The following is a 15,535-nucleotide window of genomic DNA, read 5'->3' as shown; positions in this document are numbered from 1 at the left end:
AGTTGTTTAATTCCTGAGAGGATTTCCTTACTCCTTTTACATACCAGCAGAAATAATTGCTACTGAGAGAACAGTAGTGGAGTTAATGGCATTTAAAGCCAAGGTTTCATAAGCACTGAGCTGGTCTCATTAACTTCTGCAACTTCAGTCTGAGGCAGTGAGGTGATATTTTTTTTCAGTCCCTTTCTCAGACTATGCTGTTTCTTCTAAATACTATGTAGAAACAGTTGAACTTTTCTGATCAGTATACCTACAATGGTTCAGAAGTATAAAATAATAACATTTTCTAAAAGATAAGAAAAACTTTTAAAGTTTTAATTTTGACAAAGCAGCATTTAGGATCTATTGATTTATGTCTAACTATTAGAATAGTTAAAGTTATGTTTAATTTTTTTCCATAGTTTGAAATTTTGATGAATGTTGTTCTGAGATTCATTTCCATATCTTGCTACCTTTTCTGGTAATTATTTGAAGCTGGCAGAATTCAGTGACAAAGACAGGAAGTGATGAGTTAACATTGTGTCAGCTGGATATTCACCAGGTGAGGAGTTAAGATAGCCAATGAACTCTTTGGCTAGATTTGCAGTGTAATTGTGTATCTGATGATAACACAGGTTGGTTGTTCTGTGGGTGAGCAAAGGTGCTGTTGTTCTTTTTATCTGAGAGTGTCTACACAATACACTTCTGCAGTCCAGTAATGGGGAAGCAATGGAATCACAACCAAATGAGTCTTAGTTTTCTTAGCATGAGTATCAGCAGCTGAGAAATAACACAACTTCAGTTCCAGGCCCTCCAAGCTTGGTGGAGAAAGATAACTCAGTATTCTATTGCATGTCTAATTGTAGCATGGCTCTGTCCTTTGTGTTGATATTTCTCTATTGCTGCACTCATTATTTTCAGGCTTATCAAATATCTCATTACATTTTAATAACTATTTGCTGGAGCATTCGAGTTTCAAGATGTCAGTAGCTGGCCAAACTCCAGAATTTGTCTTGAGATATTTTTCAGTCTCAGATTTATCCATAACCTTTGCCAATGATAAATTAATAAATTAAAAATATTTTTGTAGAAGATAGCCTGCAAGAAAATGCAAGATATTCTATCCAAATGGAGATAAAAATCAAGATAATGATTTATATGCATAACAGGAAGTGTGTATACCTGTATAACACAACAATGTAAATTAGAATTGAGGATTTGATTTCCATACCAGTTTTTTTTCATGAAGTCAGTTTAGAGGACTGCTCATCATTCATGTAAATGTGAAACAATGGAAAAAAAACAAGCAATGAACAAGTCTTTATAGCAGAGAGTTTTGAGTCGGTAGGTGAAAAATGTACTAGTTAGGGAGAACTTCTAAGCAATAACTGCATGGTTTCCATTTTATAAACCACTCAGGCTATTACTTGTTTGATAAAATGAGTGGGTGTCTGTGCACTGGAAAAATCATTAAATAGCAAACATGTCCCTGTACTTGGCACTGATGAGGTCACACCTTGAATCCTGCGTTCAGTTCTGGATATTGAGGTGCTGGAGCATGTCCAGAGAAGAGCTGTAAAGCTGAGGAAGGGTGTGGAGCACAAGTCCCATGAAGAGAAACTGAGGCAGCTGGGGGGGGTTTCCCTGGAGAAAATGGGAGACGTTATTGCTCTCTAAAACTGCCTGAAAGGAGAGTGTAGCCAAGTGAGGGTCGTCCTCTTTTTACAGGCAACAAGTGACAGGATGAGATTAAATGACTTTGAGTTGTGCCACAGTAGATTTTGTTGAATATTAGGAGAAAATGACATAATGGCAAAGGTGGTCAGGCACTGGAACAGGCTGGTCAAGCAAATGGTAAAATCACAGTCCCTGGAAGTGTTCAAAAACCATGGATGTGTTTTAATGGTGAACATGTTGGTTCTGGATTAACAGTTGGACTCAATGACCTTAGAGGTTTTTTTCAACCTTACAGTTCTATAATTCTGTGATTTAATACATGCAAGTAGAAAGTTACATCAGAGAAATACTTTAGTATAAGATACTCACCTATCATCACTGCAAAAGAATTTCTTGCTAATTATGGCACTGTGGATAACTCTTACTTTCTTTTGCTTTGCTTCAGTTTGATTTTGATTGAACATTTTTGAGCTGTTTTAGTTGAAGATGTTGCATTGAACTTACTTTTTTTCAAAGTTCCATTGAGTCTTTTTAAGCCAAAATACTTTCCAGAATTTGGCCCACATGTGTATTGAACACTTCTGTCCTGAACCTCTTATTTTTCAGCAAGCACATAATACTATGTTGCTGAATAAAACCCATCTGTTCCACACATGTGAATCAGCTGGGGCTACTGTTTGGCACAAAATGGTTGCCAAAATGCTGTCATTTGACTGTGGAGGAAGTGGGAATAGGAAAATTATTTCATCTCGCGTACATTTCTAAAATGTATTTAACTGTATATTAATTGTCTTTGAATTAAATCCTCATGTTCTTGACTGTCTTCCCAGACTAGAGACTGGCAGGCTGCCCTATGAGAACAAAGAAACACATGATTATCTTTTGGTGTGGTTTGAAAGTTAGTAGGACCTGTAGCTCATAGAACTCAGTATTTGTCAAAGTTTACCGCGCACTTAAGCATGGCTTGGGAGAGCCAAGTCTGCATAAAACATGGCTGTATTTGAAGCGCGTCTTTGCCTCACAACACCAACATTAAAGGAAGATGCAGCTGGTGTGTTCTGACACAAGTGCTCTGTTTCTTTGTGGTGCAGATGGGAAGCCGGTGTCTTTGTCCCCACTGGAGTCACAGCCCCATAGCCCTCGGTACACGGCGTCGAGCCAGCGGGAGCGCGAGAGCCTGGAGGTGCGCGTGCGGGAGGTGGAGGAGGAGAACCGCGTGCTACGCAAGCAGCTCAGCCTGGTGCAGAGCCGGGGCCCCGCGCACCACCGCGGCAACCACTCCAAAACGTACTCCATGGAGGAGGGCACGGGCGACAGCGAGAGCCTGCGGGCTGGCATCGTGGCAGGGAACAGCTCCGAGTGCGGCCAGCAGCCCGTGGTGGAAAAGTGTGAGGTAAATATACCAAAGAAACGTGCTGGAAACAAAGCTTGGTACATGTGGTCCTTTAAGGACATTGCAGATCCCCGTTTCCTTCCTCTGAAACCTTTTCTCCAAAACCAGCCTTTTAAAGGTCTGCTGCATGCAACTTCTCAGATAATTTTTTTATTATTCTTTAAAAAAAAAACTTTAAATACATTTGTTATCAGAATATCTTCTGAGTTATTATTTCATCACAGCTTTTTGTCTTTTTCGTTCTTGTGTCTCCAAACCTGATATAAAAAATAAAAGCATTGCTTCTAGCTGACTTCACTACAGCTCTGCAGATAAAGACCTGTGGCGAACTGACCCCGTGTATTTTAAATAATAATGACTCCAGAGTGCTTAGAAAAGCCTTCTTTGTTTCTGTGCCTGTATTGAAACAGTTCAGGGTTCATGATTAGTTAAATCGTGGCTCATGGTGCCAGCCTGTGCTTTTGAGTCACTTTGAGGAGTAGATCTGGACGTTACTGTGGGAGCAGGTGCTTTGTGTGAGCCATACACTAACAGTGTGCTTGGCTGCAGGGCACGGGCAATCTCCTTCCGAGACAGTTTTGGTGTGGTTGGTCTCATTTGGTTTTCCCCATTTTATGTCAGTACTTCTGTGGATGTCATCCAGGTACTTAGTTGTGAGATGTCTGATTGATAACAGGTCCAAGTATGGATAGATCCAGAACAGAAAGTCTCACTTAAAGGCCTTGTGCCAATCCCAGCTGATGAAGTTATCAAAAAGAACTTCCTCCATTTATTTCTACAAAGAGGGTAATACCGTATCACCTTTTATCTTGCTTGCTGCCACTTGGAAGACAAAAGTTGAAAGAAAATTAGTGTGAGGGGAAAAAGAAATTCTAATTATCTCTTCATATAAATTCTATTCAATGAGAAAATATCAAATACAGTTTGTAGATGAACTACTGCTTTCCAGTTGGATATCTTTGTCCATCAATGTAGAAAAAAGGAAGCAACATTATTGTAAGGAGAGGGAAAAGGAGGTTTTTGTTTTTCATTTTCCCTCCTCCACATAATGAGGACCTGATTTTCCTCACTGTGCGATTTTTGGCATTCCTTTTAATCAGGCCATCAATCAGCAAACCTCACTTTTCCCTTATTATTAAATTAAGGAGTGATGAGCTGAATCTCAGTTCTTGGTTGTTCAATGTACCAACCAGTCTAGGACCCAAAAATAATAATAGCTTAAAGTAGGGATAGTTTAAGTGACCTTACAGTTTATAATGTGTTTTGTCCATGAGTTTATTTGTTCAGTGGGGTTTAGCACTCTGCTGGAGGCAATGCTTGTATAACATACAAAATCTCACATTATTTGCCATCCCTCTATCTCACTGCACGCCATCTTGATCTCAGAATAACTTCTTACTCTTCTCTTAAGGAATTCACTCAGTAACTCAGTTACAGCAATGGAAGTTAAAAATGAAACTTCCCTATTGCCAGGTTTGCTAAGGGTCTCATCATTTATCCTGTTAGTGTAGATTCTTGTCCTGTGTTTGTGTGAGGAGCATCTTGATGCCTTTCATTCTCTGGTTACTTTCTGTGTTTCAGATGTGTAAACAAATTTTTTTTAGCTTATGTCCCTGGAATATATCACAGCAAGAGTCGACAAATTGGGTAGTGAGAAACAAGGGTTCTTAAGAAGAAGACTCTTGCTCTGGTGGAGGATAAGAGTGCCAGGAATGGGTTGTTCATTTCATTGAGTCTGTTCTTAGAGATTTACTGGCGATAACATTTCACAGTCTAATTTGGGATGGTCTTTAATGGTGATTAAAACGTTTGAAAATGCAGTTACAATGAATGAACATTAAATCTCTGATAAAGTATAATCAGTGATATTAATTGTGATCTATATCAAATAGCTGTGAGTTTGTTGCATTCCAGCCACAGCTTCCTACTCTTGTATCACAGGAGAGCTCTTCTGATACTTTAAAATGGATCAGCATTGTACTGCAAGAAAAAAATCAGACACACAGACAAGGGGCTTCTCCCTTGAGCGAGCAGATGCCCATCATGCCTTCCCAGTAGCAGACCATTTGAACACAAACCTTGGAAGTACAAGTAAGCATAGTCCTTACACAGGTGTCAGCACTAACAACAGTCTTCAGAAGGAGAGTATAATGCCCGTGAAAGTTAACAAAATTGTATGCCTTTTTCTTAGTGTTATCCCAGTATGTTTCCAGCTTGTGCCTCCCTAAACCGAGCATTTACTTGAATTCTGTATTTATAAATATTTTTGAAAGAGATTATATATTACAAAATTGATAATTAGCAGTATAGCATTTAGTGGCTTAGCAAGATACTTAACATTTGAAGCATTTTTAGAGGCATATTTGTATTGTTCCTGTTCTCAACAGTGTTGTTCAGTAGGCTAAAGTGTGTAGTGCTCCACAGCCATCAAGAACAGATCCTCACTAACATCAGCAGTGTAACACATGTAAAGAAGAGTTATCTGCCACTGGGAAAAAAAAAACACAACCTGGAAACAAACACAAATATTTTGTAACATACTTGTAATATCTCTTAATCACAGTCAACAATTATTTATGAAGGATTAAATATCTACAATGGAAAGCCTACTGGAAAATTACTGAGGTATGAAATGTCTTACCAAAGATTATTTTTAACTCTAAGGACTAATACAGGTTTTCAAAACTCATTATTTCATCATTCCAAAAAGTAGCCCAAGAAGGAAAAATTATTATATATGCTCATCTAGGCACTGTATACTCCTCATCGGTATGGATCTGGGGCCCAGTTCTTTGTGTGGTTTTGGATATTTTCGTCACATTAATACTATCCTAGAACATGAAATACTGCATTTAGAAACAGGTTTTTCCTGGTCTATAGTGGCTGAGGTAAGAGTTTTGAGCTACGTTAGCATGCACCTTGGTATGACTTAAACTCCCTTTTCTGAAGAAGCTTAGCTTTCTTAAGTGCCTTGAAGCACCTACACCTGAGTGCTTCCTAAACTATTTACAATTAAAAATAGTTCAGTTGGTGTCTCTGATCCTTAGCCTGTAGGGAGAATGTTGTGATGAACTTCCACAGTGTTTTGATTACCTCTCCTTATCTCTGTGTATAAACAGAGGAAGAATTCATTGACTCTGTATCATCAGGTGTATTGTCATTTAGTTTGTTGCTGCAATCAGTTACATTATTCAAAAGCATCTCCAGTGAATAACCTGAGTCGAGACTCTTGCAGCAAGTGGTGAACATGTCCATCACTGACTTTAAAGAGATCATTGCAGGAGGATGGACACTTATGCTCAGTTGGCCCTGCAGAGACTTCAGAATATCCAGGCTAGAGTGTGACTAGTATTATCTAAAACTATCATGGAATGCCAACAGTAAAGGGGCAGGTGTGGAGCCTTGGTGTGAGAAGTTTGGGGGCACATGTTGAGCCAAACAGGCAGGGTGACACTTGTAGTGAAGTTGGAGCATTATTTGGGCATGTGGCTTTAGTCCTTGGTGTTAGCTGCAGTCCTTGAGTCTGGAAGTTGTGTGAATCACAGTGACCAGTTCTGGGATGAGGGATACACTCTTCCAGCTATCTGCAGATGGATAAAAGGAGTTTGGGAGAGGTGTCAATTTTCAAAATCTGAAAGGTGGTGCTTACCTGATGAGGTATGCTCAGGAGGGTGCAAGTTCTTTCAAGTGCTTATTCGAGCCATATCTTGCCAGAATCTGGGTATAGCCAGCTGCTCTCAATCCATACGTGCAGTTGGAACAAGAGTGGAGAAAACTGGAAATAATGTTTTTTCCCTTGGGATGTAAACATCTGCAGACAGTTCAGGTTGATGACTTCATTTGGCTTATCTGTTTTTCCACTGACTTTGTTTAACAGTTAAACAATGAGAGAGGGGAAAGTGGATCGGGGAAAGGAGAATAATAGACTGAGCTTTGAAGCATGCTGCAGGAAAAAACTTGGAAAGAAAGGGTCTTGATTTCTGTTCTCTTTGAGGGTTATTGCTCTTTTGTTTAACTGATTGCAGGCAGGAATAGAAGTGATATGTGATATCAAACACCACAGAGAGGCTGAGCAGAAGGTACATGGATGCCTGTGTCTCTGAGCTGGAAGAGAGCATTCAGAAGCATAGAAAGTGCTGCTCTCACTGTGTCCTGGCTGAAGCAGCGTCCAAGGCAACAGCAGCTACTAGAAGACAGCAAGGAATGCATGCTTTCAATTCTGAAACAAACTGATTTAGTAAAAGGAGAACAGATGTGGGCAAGAACTTGACAGATAAGCTCTGATTTGGAGCGCAGTTGCAAGGTAGAGAGAATGGCTTTGAGAAGAGCTTTTCTGGCACGTGTACATGGTATAAAACAATGCTGACAGTATATGACAGTGCTATTATGTGGAAACCCCTAAAATGTTTATTTCTGGTCTAGTGTTTCTGGCCTATTTTCAGGTGAAATGTTTAAAGCAAGGGTGAAACTGTTCTCAGTTAATTTGATTTTAATTGGCACTGTGGGGAGGGATCTTGGGTCTTCCACAAGCCTGGGAGTGGGACCAGGTGACAATGAGAAAGGAGGCAATATGTGTAGAATCAGGAATCAGTGCACCCACAGCAACCCGTGCCAGTGAGTACAGTACAGACTCCTGCTGTAATAAAAGTCATTAATAAGCAGCCTCTGTTCTCCCCTCTTATCACAAGTGAGAAACACAATTGACTTTTGCCAGGTGTTGAGTATGCTCGGCTCCTATTGACTTTAACATAAATTTAAAGTGCTAATACCTCACAGAGCTGTTGCCAAAATGTACTGCAATATCTTTTCTTTCTCACACCTCTCTGGACAGACAGTTGTCTTATTAATTCAAGTCCTCTTAAAACATCAGATCTTAAATATGGCTGAGCTTGTGAAGCACAGCAGGGCTGGAGGCAGCTCTTATGTTCATGTGGATGTTCTACAGTGGCATAGCCACTTGGCAGCTGTATGATTCAAATTGTGCCTTGTACTAGGTGATCTTAATGGATGGGGCTGTGGGCTCTTCAGATGTGCCCAACACATGGCACTTCTTGTGTAAATGTGCTTCTGTTACAAGCCAGGCTTTGGGAATCTGTGACTATGTGAGGAGACAGAATTCCTCATTTGTTCTCAGCATAGTGAGCATTCTGTGGAAAATGAGAGCTGTGTGTGTGAGAAACCAGCTAACCAAGCTTCAAATGGAAGCCAAATGAGGCTTCCCTGCAGTTTCACAGCCGTGTCCCCAATGGCAGCTTTGTGCTGACAGCATGGTGAACTTTGCTTCATTTCTGTGACCACTAAGAAACAGAAGATCACAGAACCTGGAGTCAAAATGTGCTAGGATTAATTTTTTTTCCCTAGGGTGCAGAAATGGCTACTTTTTAAAAGCAGACCCAGAGTAGCGTAGTAACATTTTTCCGATTAGTGCTTACTGGCTAAATAATGACTCGTAGCGCCTTTTCAGTTTTCCCTTTCCTCCTGAAGAGATGAGGAAACCTCTGCCTCATGTTAAAAGGGAGGTAAAGAGGCACAGAATAAATGATACTTTACCAGTGTCATGAGGTGGAGAGAATGTGTTTGTGGGGGTTGTGTTTAAATTGACGTTAACGCTGCCAGAGCAGCCCTTGCTGGTAGTCACAGGCAGGGAGGTGGCCACTTGCTGTCACAGCCTATGTCCCATCGCATCACTGGGATGCATCCAGCCCTGGCAAACCAATAGTCACAGTCATGTTCATCCATGAGAGCTTGCTCACCCTCTCTGTAGGGGCTGTGCATAAGACAGAAATAACACAAAATTTCCGAGATCATATGTGCTTCTAATTATCAGACATAATTTTAAACCTTAGTTCAGAAGATTAAAAGTGTATGTATGTTTGCACACAGGATTTTGTATGCTGCTTACTTGGGGAGGGTGTGTGTACATACATGCACATGTATGTCTTAGCTAATAAATGCAATTCTGCTCAAACATCTGATGTAATGTAGTGATAGTAATGACTTTGGAATGATGATGGTGCTATAACTCAATTAAGATGTTTTTAGCAAACTGCCTCAAGTGGGTTGCAAACAGCTGCAAAACACCCACTCAAATCCCTGACAATTGCAGCACTAAACAACATCAGTGTCATGTGTGTGCTCTCCTTAACAAGTGACGAGCACAGGAGCAGGCTTTAATTTTTGTTCTTTTTGTTCCTTTTCTCCCACAGACTATCCACGTTGCCATTGTCTGTGCAGGGTACAATGCCAGTCGGGATGTTGTCACACTCGTCAAGTCTGTCTTATTTCACAGGTAAAGGTAGCTTTCTTCTCCTGTATGTTGTATATCTGATTATGACTAAGTGAGCCTTCTCTAGGTTTACTATCTTACTTCAAAGAAGGTCAGATTCCCTTCCCTGGTTCCTTTCTCTTTTTAAGGAATAATGCATTTAATTCATTACCACCTCAAATAGATTTCACCTGTGTGAAGGTTTCTACAGTGAATAAGAGGGATCAGAGATCCACCTGCTACCCCTGTTGCATTGTGGGAATAGGGACAGTATCTATCTTCACTGTAAAGCATCTGCATGCTCCTGAATGCTGTAAAATAATGATAATGGTAATAACAGTGTTGTACTCATTTAGCCTATTTCTGGTATCAGTTTGTGGCACAGGTGTAGATGATAAATTCACACTGGTTTCTTGACTATCCCAGCTTCCAATTTTGACATTTGTTTTTGAAGTAAACCTGCTGTTACACTCAGTATATAGACTATTTCATTAAATTCAGGTGGTTTGTTTTGGCTTTGGAATGGCTGCTTACTGCCCCTCAGAAGTTTTTGCAACCTGGTTTTAGCACAATTAGCTCCCAAAGTTGAGAGGCATAAATGTAAAATGAAAACAAAATAACCAATTCCCTTAATAGACAGCAGCTCCAGAAAAAGTGAATTTACGTTAAATTATGTTGTGTGGGTGTATGTGTGTATCCATTGTCCAGTTTAGAAATGTCTCTCGGAGATGCTTTCCAATAATGTTGCTGAAAGTGGATTAAAATTAGGGAAGTGATCAGACTATTTGACTCAAACAGGATAAATAGACTAGTAAAATATGCTTACAGTACAAACAACTTATTAAAGAGGTAGTTTCAATATGCTGATTTTTTTGAAAGAGAATTTTGTGCAAGTGTGAATGACTTTTGTTCCTATCATGTGGTAATATAGTCTTGCAGCTCGCATGAGTGGGGCATTTCAGTCCCACACTTTGCTTCTTGTGTTTGCCTCCAGTCTCCTGCTGGAAGCCTTAGTAGTCACGCCCTGACAATGGTTTTTGTACAACATTTTATAATTTTTGGTAAGCTTCCTAAATTAATAAAAATGCTCACCTTGTCCATTATGAAAAAATACTCCATAAATACTGTTTAATCAAAATAGGAGAGCAGCTTCCATTATCAACAGAGTCTTTTGAGAAGTAGCATGTTCGTGTTAGATGAGGGGTAGGACCAGAAGAACAATGCTAGAAGAAACATAAAAAAAGCAAAGAACCAGTAAATACTTATTTCATTCTCTGTGGAGGATTTTACTGAACATTAAAATTCTGGTAGATGGCAAAACTATATCTGTTTCCAATTAGAAGCTTGAATTATTGAGTGTAAACTGGGTTTATATTGCAAGGATGTGGGGAGGTTTTGTAATTTTTAAATTGTTGTTTCTAAGGGATTTAATGGAAAATCTTATTTTTGTGGTGACAAGAGTTATCCTAGTGATTAGCTTCTCTCTGTTTTTCTATCCAAGTACTTGCATCCATTTTGAGAAGACTTTAATCTCTCTGTTTCCAAATGTTCTGTAAATAATAGGAATCTCACATCTCAAAGGTTAAAACAACCTCTCTCTGTATGCTTTAAAGGAAATGTCCCTGTTTTACTTAAGGCATTCCTCTGAGCAATTAGCAAATTAATAAACAATACTGCCACGTAATTAAATTATTAAATAATAAATTAAAATAATAAAGCAAAAAAGGTGATTAATATTGGTATTTCTAAGTCTGATGGATTCTGCCTCTGTCAAGAACATATTGTTGTTTGGCCTGCACTACTGCCCATCTCAAAGGATTTGTCGAGCTCGGCAGAGGTGGTCAAAATAAAGTCCAGTATAGCTAATGAAGCTTGAGTACATTCCAGATAACCTATCTCCCTTGTTTGCTCAGAACATACTTAAAGACAAATCTAAGTCCATTCCTGCCTAGAACTAGTGTTTCTCACTAGGTATTAATTTGTTTGCTAGAAAGAGAAGATATTCTCAGAAAAGAGACAGACCTTCTAACAGACATTTCTTTCTTATCTTCTAGAAAACACAGGCTTCTTAAGCATCTGTGAGTTGCTTAAGATGCTATGGCTCCATGGCCACGTGTCAGTAGCACTCCTTTCTTGGATCTTTATCTTCGGAACAGCAGTTGTGTAGAACGATGCAGAATAAACTAAAAGAAACAACAAACTAAGCTGAATATTGATTTAGAACTAAGTTTCCTTCCACTGGTTGTCATGTGCAAACAATGTTATTTTGGAAACCACTATGCACTTCAGAAATGGGTATGGTTGGAAAGGCTTCTTTCATTGCTATGATCTATTTAATTATAGGAATAAAGGCTGGAGGCAGGTCATGATAGTGCATTCAGGAGGATTGAGTTAGGAGTGGTTGATTTAGATAGTCAGTGCTTCATCAGCATCAAGTTTACCTCTGACTTGAGGGTCCTCAGTGAAAACAGGCATGGAGATATCTCTTCTTCTGACCCTAAATATGCACCAGGGAGTGCATGCTAGCTGGCATTGTCCAATAAGCCAGTCAGAATAGACATTTGAAAGGTCTGTGTGCTTCTAGTGGAGAGGTTTGCTTAATAAGAAGTTTGCTATCCTAATCTCTAACTTAGGCTACTGGTCCTTCATTTATAGGATCACCACATTCAATCTCAAATGTAGTTGTACAAGAGCAGAAAAAATATTCTGCCAAACTTATTGTCATAGAGATTTTGTTTTTCCTTCAACGCACCCTGAATCCAATCTACTGATTAAACAACTGACCCCTCAAAGCAACCAGGCTTAATGTCTTCACCTGTCCTCCTGCCCCTCAGTTGGTGTTTGTTGTAAGACACTGATTTCAGTGAATCTATCTGGAATTTGTGAAGATGTCCTTCTTTTGGCATTTCTGTACAGGTTAGCAATTAAGGCATGTTTTAACATGCATTTTGATACAAAACTATATACCTAAATTGCCTACTTCCATAGGAAATCCCTACTTTTCTAATAGAAAAACTCTGGGAAAATGAGGCCATGTCAGTCTAATCCCAGGGAGCATTAACATATTTGTTATACCCCCAACTTTAGCTAGAGTGCTAGATAGAAACACAAAACAGCAGGAGTGCTGGGTCATTAAGGATAAAAGCTACAGGGTTTTCTATAGATGGAGTGTGCTGTCTCTTCTCTCTTGCATGAATGTACAGCAAATCCTGCATATTGAACATTTCAGCTCTCCACAGGCGTAAAACCCCAAGATTTGAGTCATACCATATATATTATGAGACTTAGGCAAGCTACTTGTTCAGATCCTTTGAGAAACCATATCTATCTTCAGGTTCCAGAGAGTGGGAAAAGGAGAGGAAAGGAGTAGTGTGATTGATTCCACATGAGAACACCATAGTTCAGAAATGTGTTTTATTCCCAGTGATAAAGGAGCTTGATTCCAGTTTTGTCTTTCAAAAACGTATGCTCCAGCCACAAAATCCAGCAGCTTTTAACACCCAGTTTGACATAACTGACAGACTGTTCTCAGGAGGAGACTCAGCAGAGCTTGGGGTAGTGCAGGGTTTGCAGTCTGATAAATATGCCTTGGCAGCGCTGCACAGAGGGAGGCTTGTAGAATGAATACTCAGTCTTACTCTGCAACTTTCCCGCTTTCCTTTCTTGCACATCCAGTTCCCAGTTATGACAGATTTTATAAAACCATTGCCGGGCTAAAAAAATTATCTCTGAGTTTAACACAAGCCAATCTCATATCACCGTGTCCTAAGAGCAGCCTCACTTAAGTTGTTCCAAACCAAAAGACTAAACACCAAAAATTTATTATATCGGCTCAAATAGGCAGAATGAAGTGCAAATGGAAACAGTAATTACAGTGATATGCTAAAAAGCACTTGCATTTCTTTTTCAAAATTTAAGCAGTTTCCTGTGGCTGATAACCTTCCTTGAATACTTTGCGACTATTGGTCCAAGTTTACATTGGTGATTTTTCAATGTTTTACTCCATTTCTGAAAATTGCAAGCTTTAGAGTGCTACAGAAACAGCCCACAATCCAAGTTACATATTAAAAAGATTTCTCTCTCTGTTCAGGTATTAACTTGACTAAGAGCTAAAATAGTTTTTAATGTGCCCTTTTTTGAAGACACGCCTAACACTATGCTTCATTTGGAAACAAAGAAAAAAAACAAATTCACACAATTATAGCATGTTTTTGCCAGTTAGGTTAGCCTGACAATCTGTAAACAATTAAATTATCTTTTGTGCTAGCAGGTATTGGGTTGGTTTTTTGTACCCTTTTCTTTTTTCCCCACTGTGTCAGTCCCCTCTTCTTTGCAGGAGACACTGCATTTGTTCTTTAGCTGTACTCCCCACCTATACTACAGCAATAGTGGCATAGGAATGTAGGGGCTTTGTAAGGAATGTAAACAAAACCAGACAACCAGACAAATGCTTTTTAATAGGAAGTTGCCTCTTGGCTTTAAGAAGGCTGCTTGTAACCTTAAAGTTAAGTGTATGTCTGAGCATTTTTAATAACAGGATATGAAGCTGTGTTACAGAATGCTGCATGAATAATGAAATTTTTTTTTTCCTTAGAACAAGTAGAATAAGGCAAACCAAATGAAAATCTAAATTAAATTAAAAGGATGACATGTAATTTCCAAGTAAAAGTCACAAGTCAACACTGGCTGGTAATTAAAGCTTATATAATCTAATGGCTATATTCCATTGAGACCACTTTGCCTTAATGGAGTTAATTTGAGAATTCAAAACCTCTGTCAGTGTTTCCAACTTTTCTAATGTGTCAGTCTATTTTGTGGGAGGTTATTCTGGCAAAAACCATAATGTGTGACCTGGTTTCTCTGATCCATATAAATACATCAGTAATACACACTTTTTGTTTTTTCTAGCTGTCCTAACAATAGAGGCATAATGGAGAAAGCAATGTTTAAAGAAAATCTGCCCATTATTTACTCTTAGTACTTCCCAAAGAACGTCTGTAAGTAAACACAAAACAAGAAGATTCATAAGTGATGCAGCAAGTGTGTTTAGGATCTCTCCAATACTTTGGGGAGTATTTTCATCAGTACTTGGGTGTGAAGTGTTATAAAAACATCTTGAAGATTTTCACATTAAAATTTTTCTCCTATGAGAGAGAGATTGTCATATGGGCATTAGGAAAAAAAGTTTCCCAGGCTGCCTTTTATAATTCCTGTTTGAAGTTCTTGTAACCATTTGTTACAGATATAAAAGGTACTACCTTGTTGTGCTTCCCTCAATAAAGTATAGGTTTTGGAAATAAACCCCCTGGGCTACTGACCTTTTTATATTCTTAGAAAATAAAATTTCTCTGTTGCAGAGAGAGAACTGTGTAACCAAGCAGCCAAGGAGCTGCCTTTTGAATTACTAACAATTGAGCTATGGAATAGTGCAGAAGGGAAGAGTAAGCCTTGGTTCACTACACCCTTTTTCAATTGTAGGTTTCTGTATTTAACTCTCTGGCAGTGGCTCTTTGAAAAGAAAGGGCCACAAATGCTTGAGCAAGCAGATCGTAAATCTGATGAAGAATAAGAAGTTTTGAAATGCAAGAATAAGACATCATGATAAGAAAAAATGAAGAGAAATGAGTACCTTGAAATAGACTTCTAAATTCATGGCCTGACTTTTAAAAAATTGACTTCTTTTCATTTTCATAACTTTGTAGGACCTCAGCAATTTTGAAAATGAGGGCATTCATTCAAACTCCTATATTTAGGTCTAAGAGCCTATATTTAAGCATCCATGCTTGAAAATCTTGGCTAGAATCTCCCTTTGCTCACTTTTGAGGAAAGTAATTTAGGAAAATAAATGTGTGCTCTTTACATATGGTTTACTTTGTAAGATAGCGTTCTGATCTTAAGATAAGTGGAAATAAGTTAATATAGGAAGATTTGAAGTTTTCTGAACAGAGTACTTAGAACCTTAACTTTCCACTTGATGGGAAATAGCCATATTTTGGAACTACATTTTACCACATTAAGACATTAATGCATCAGCATTTTCCATGTAGCAAAAACGGTGAAAAGTTGTAGTTGATAGAAATTCAAATGTTCAAAATCATTGAAGTAAATAAGATTAAGTATTTCTGGACCTTGTGAGAAATTCTATGGCTGTTTCAATTCCTGCTTCTGCAGTAAGGAATCTGGAATACCTGGGACTCAGAGTTCTGAAACCTGGAATACTA

General features: G+C 38.8%; 1 protein-coding gene across 6 annotated transcripts in view; it reads left to right on the top strand.

Moving 5' to 3' along the window:
• LARGE1 (LARGE xylosyl- and glucuronyltransferase 1) overlaps positions 1 to 15,535 on the top strand; it is a 266,932-nt gene that overhangs the window by 125,393 nt on the left and 126,004 nt on the right. For all 6 annotated transcript variants that reach the window (XM_068191098.1, XM_068191096.1, XM_068191097.1 and 3 more), the window contains 2 exons: positions 2,748 to 3,049; positions 9,256 to 9,338. In XM_068191098.1, coding sequence (XP_068047199.1) covers positions 2,748 to 3,049; positions 9,256 to 9,338 — 385 coding nt within the window. The remainder of the gene's footprint in view (positions 1 to 2,747; positions 3,050 to 9,255; positions 9,339 to 15,535) is intronic.

This window comes from Anomalospiza imberbis, chromosome 5, assembly GCF_031753505.1.
Source record: "Anomalospiza imberbis isolate Cuckoo-Finch-1a 21T00152 chromosome 5, ASM3175350v1, whole genome shotgun sequence".
Lineage (NCBI taxonomy): Eukaryota > Metazoa > Chordata > Aves > Passeriformes > Viduidae > Anomalospiza > Anomalospiza imberbis.
The sequence above is the reverse complement of the archived record's forward strand: the minus strand, read 5'-3'. Positions and strand labels throughout refer to the sequence as shown.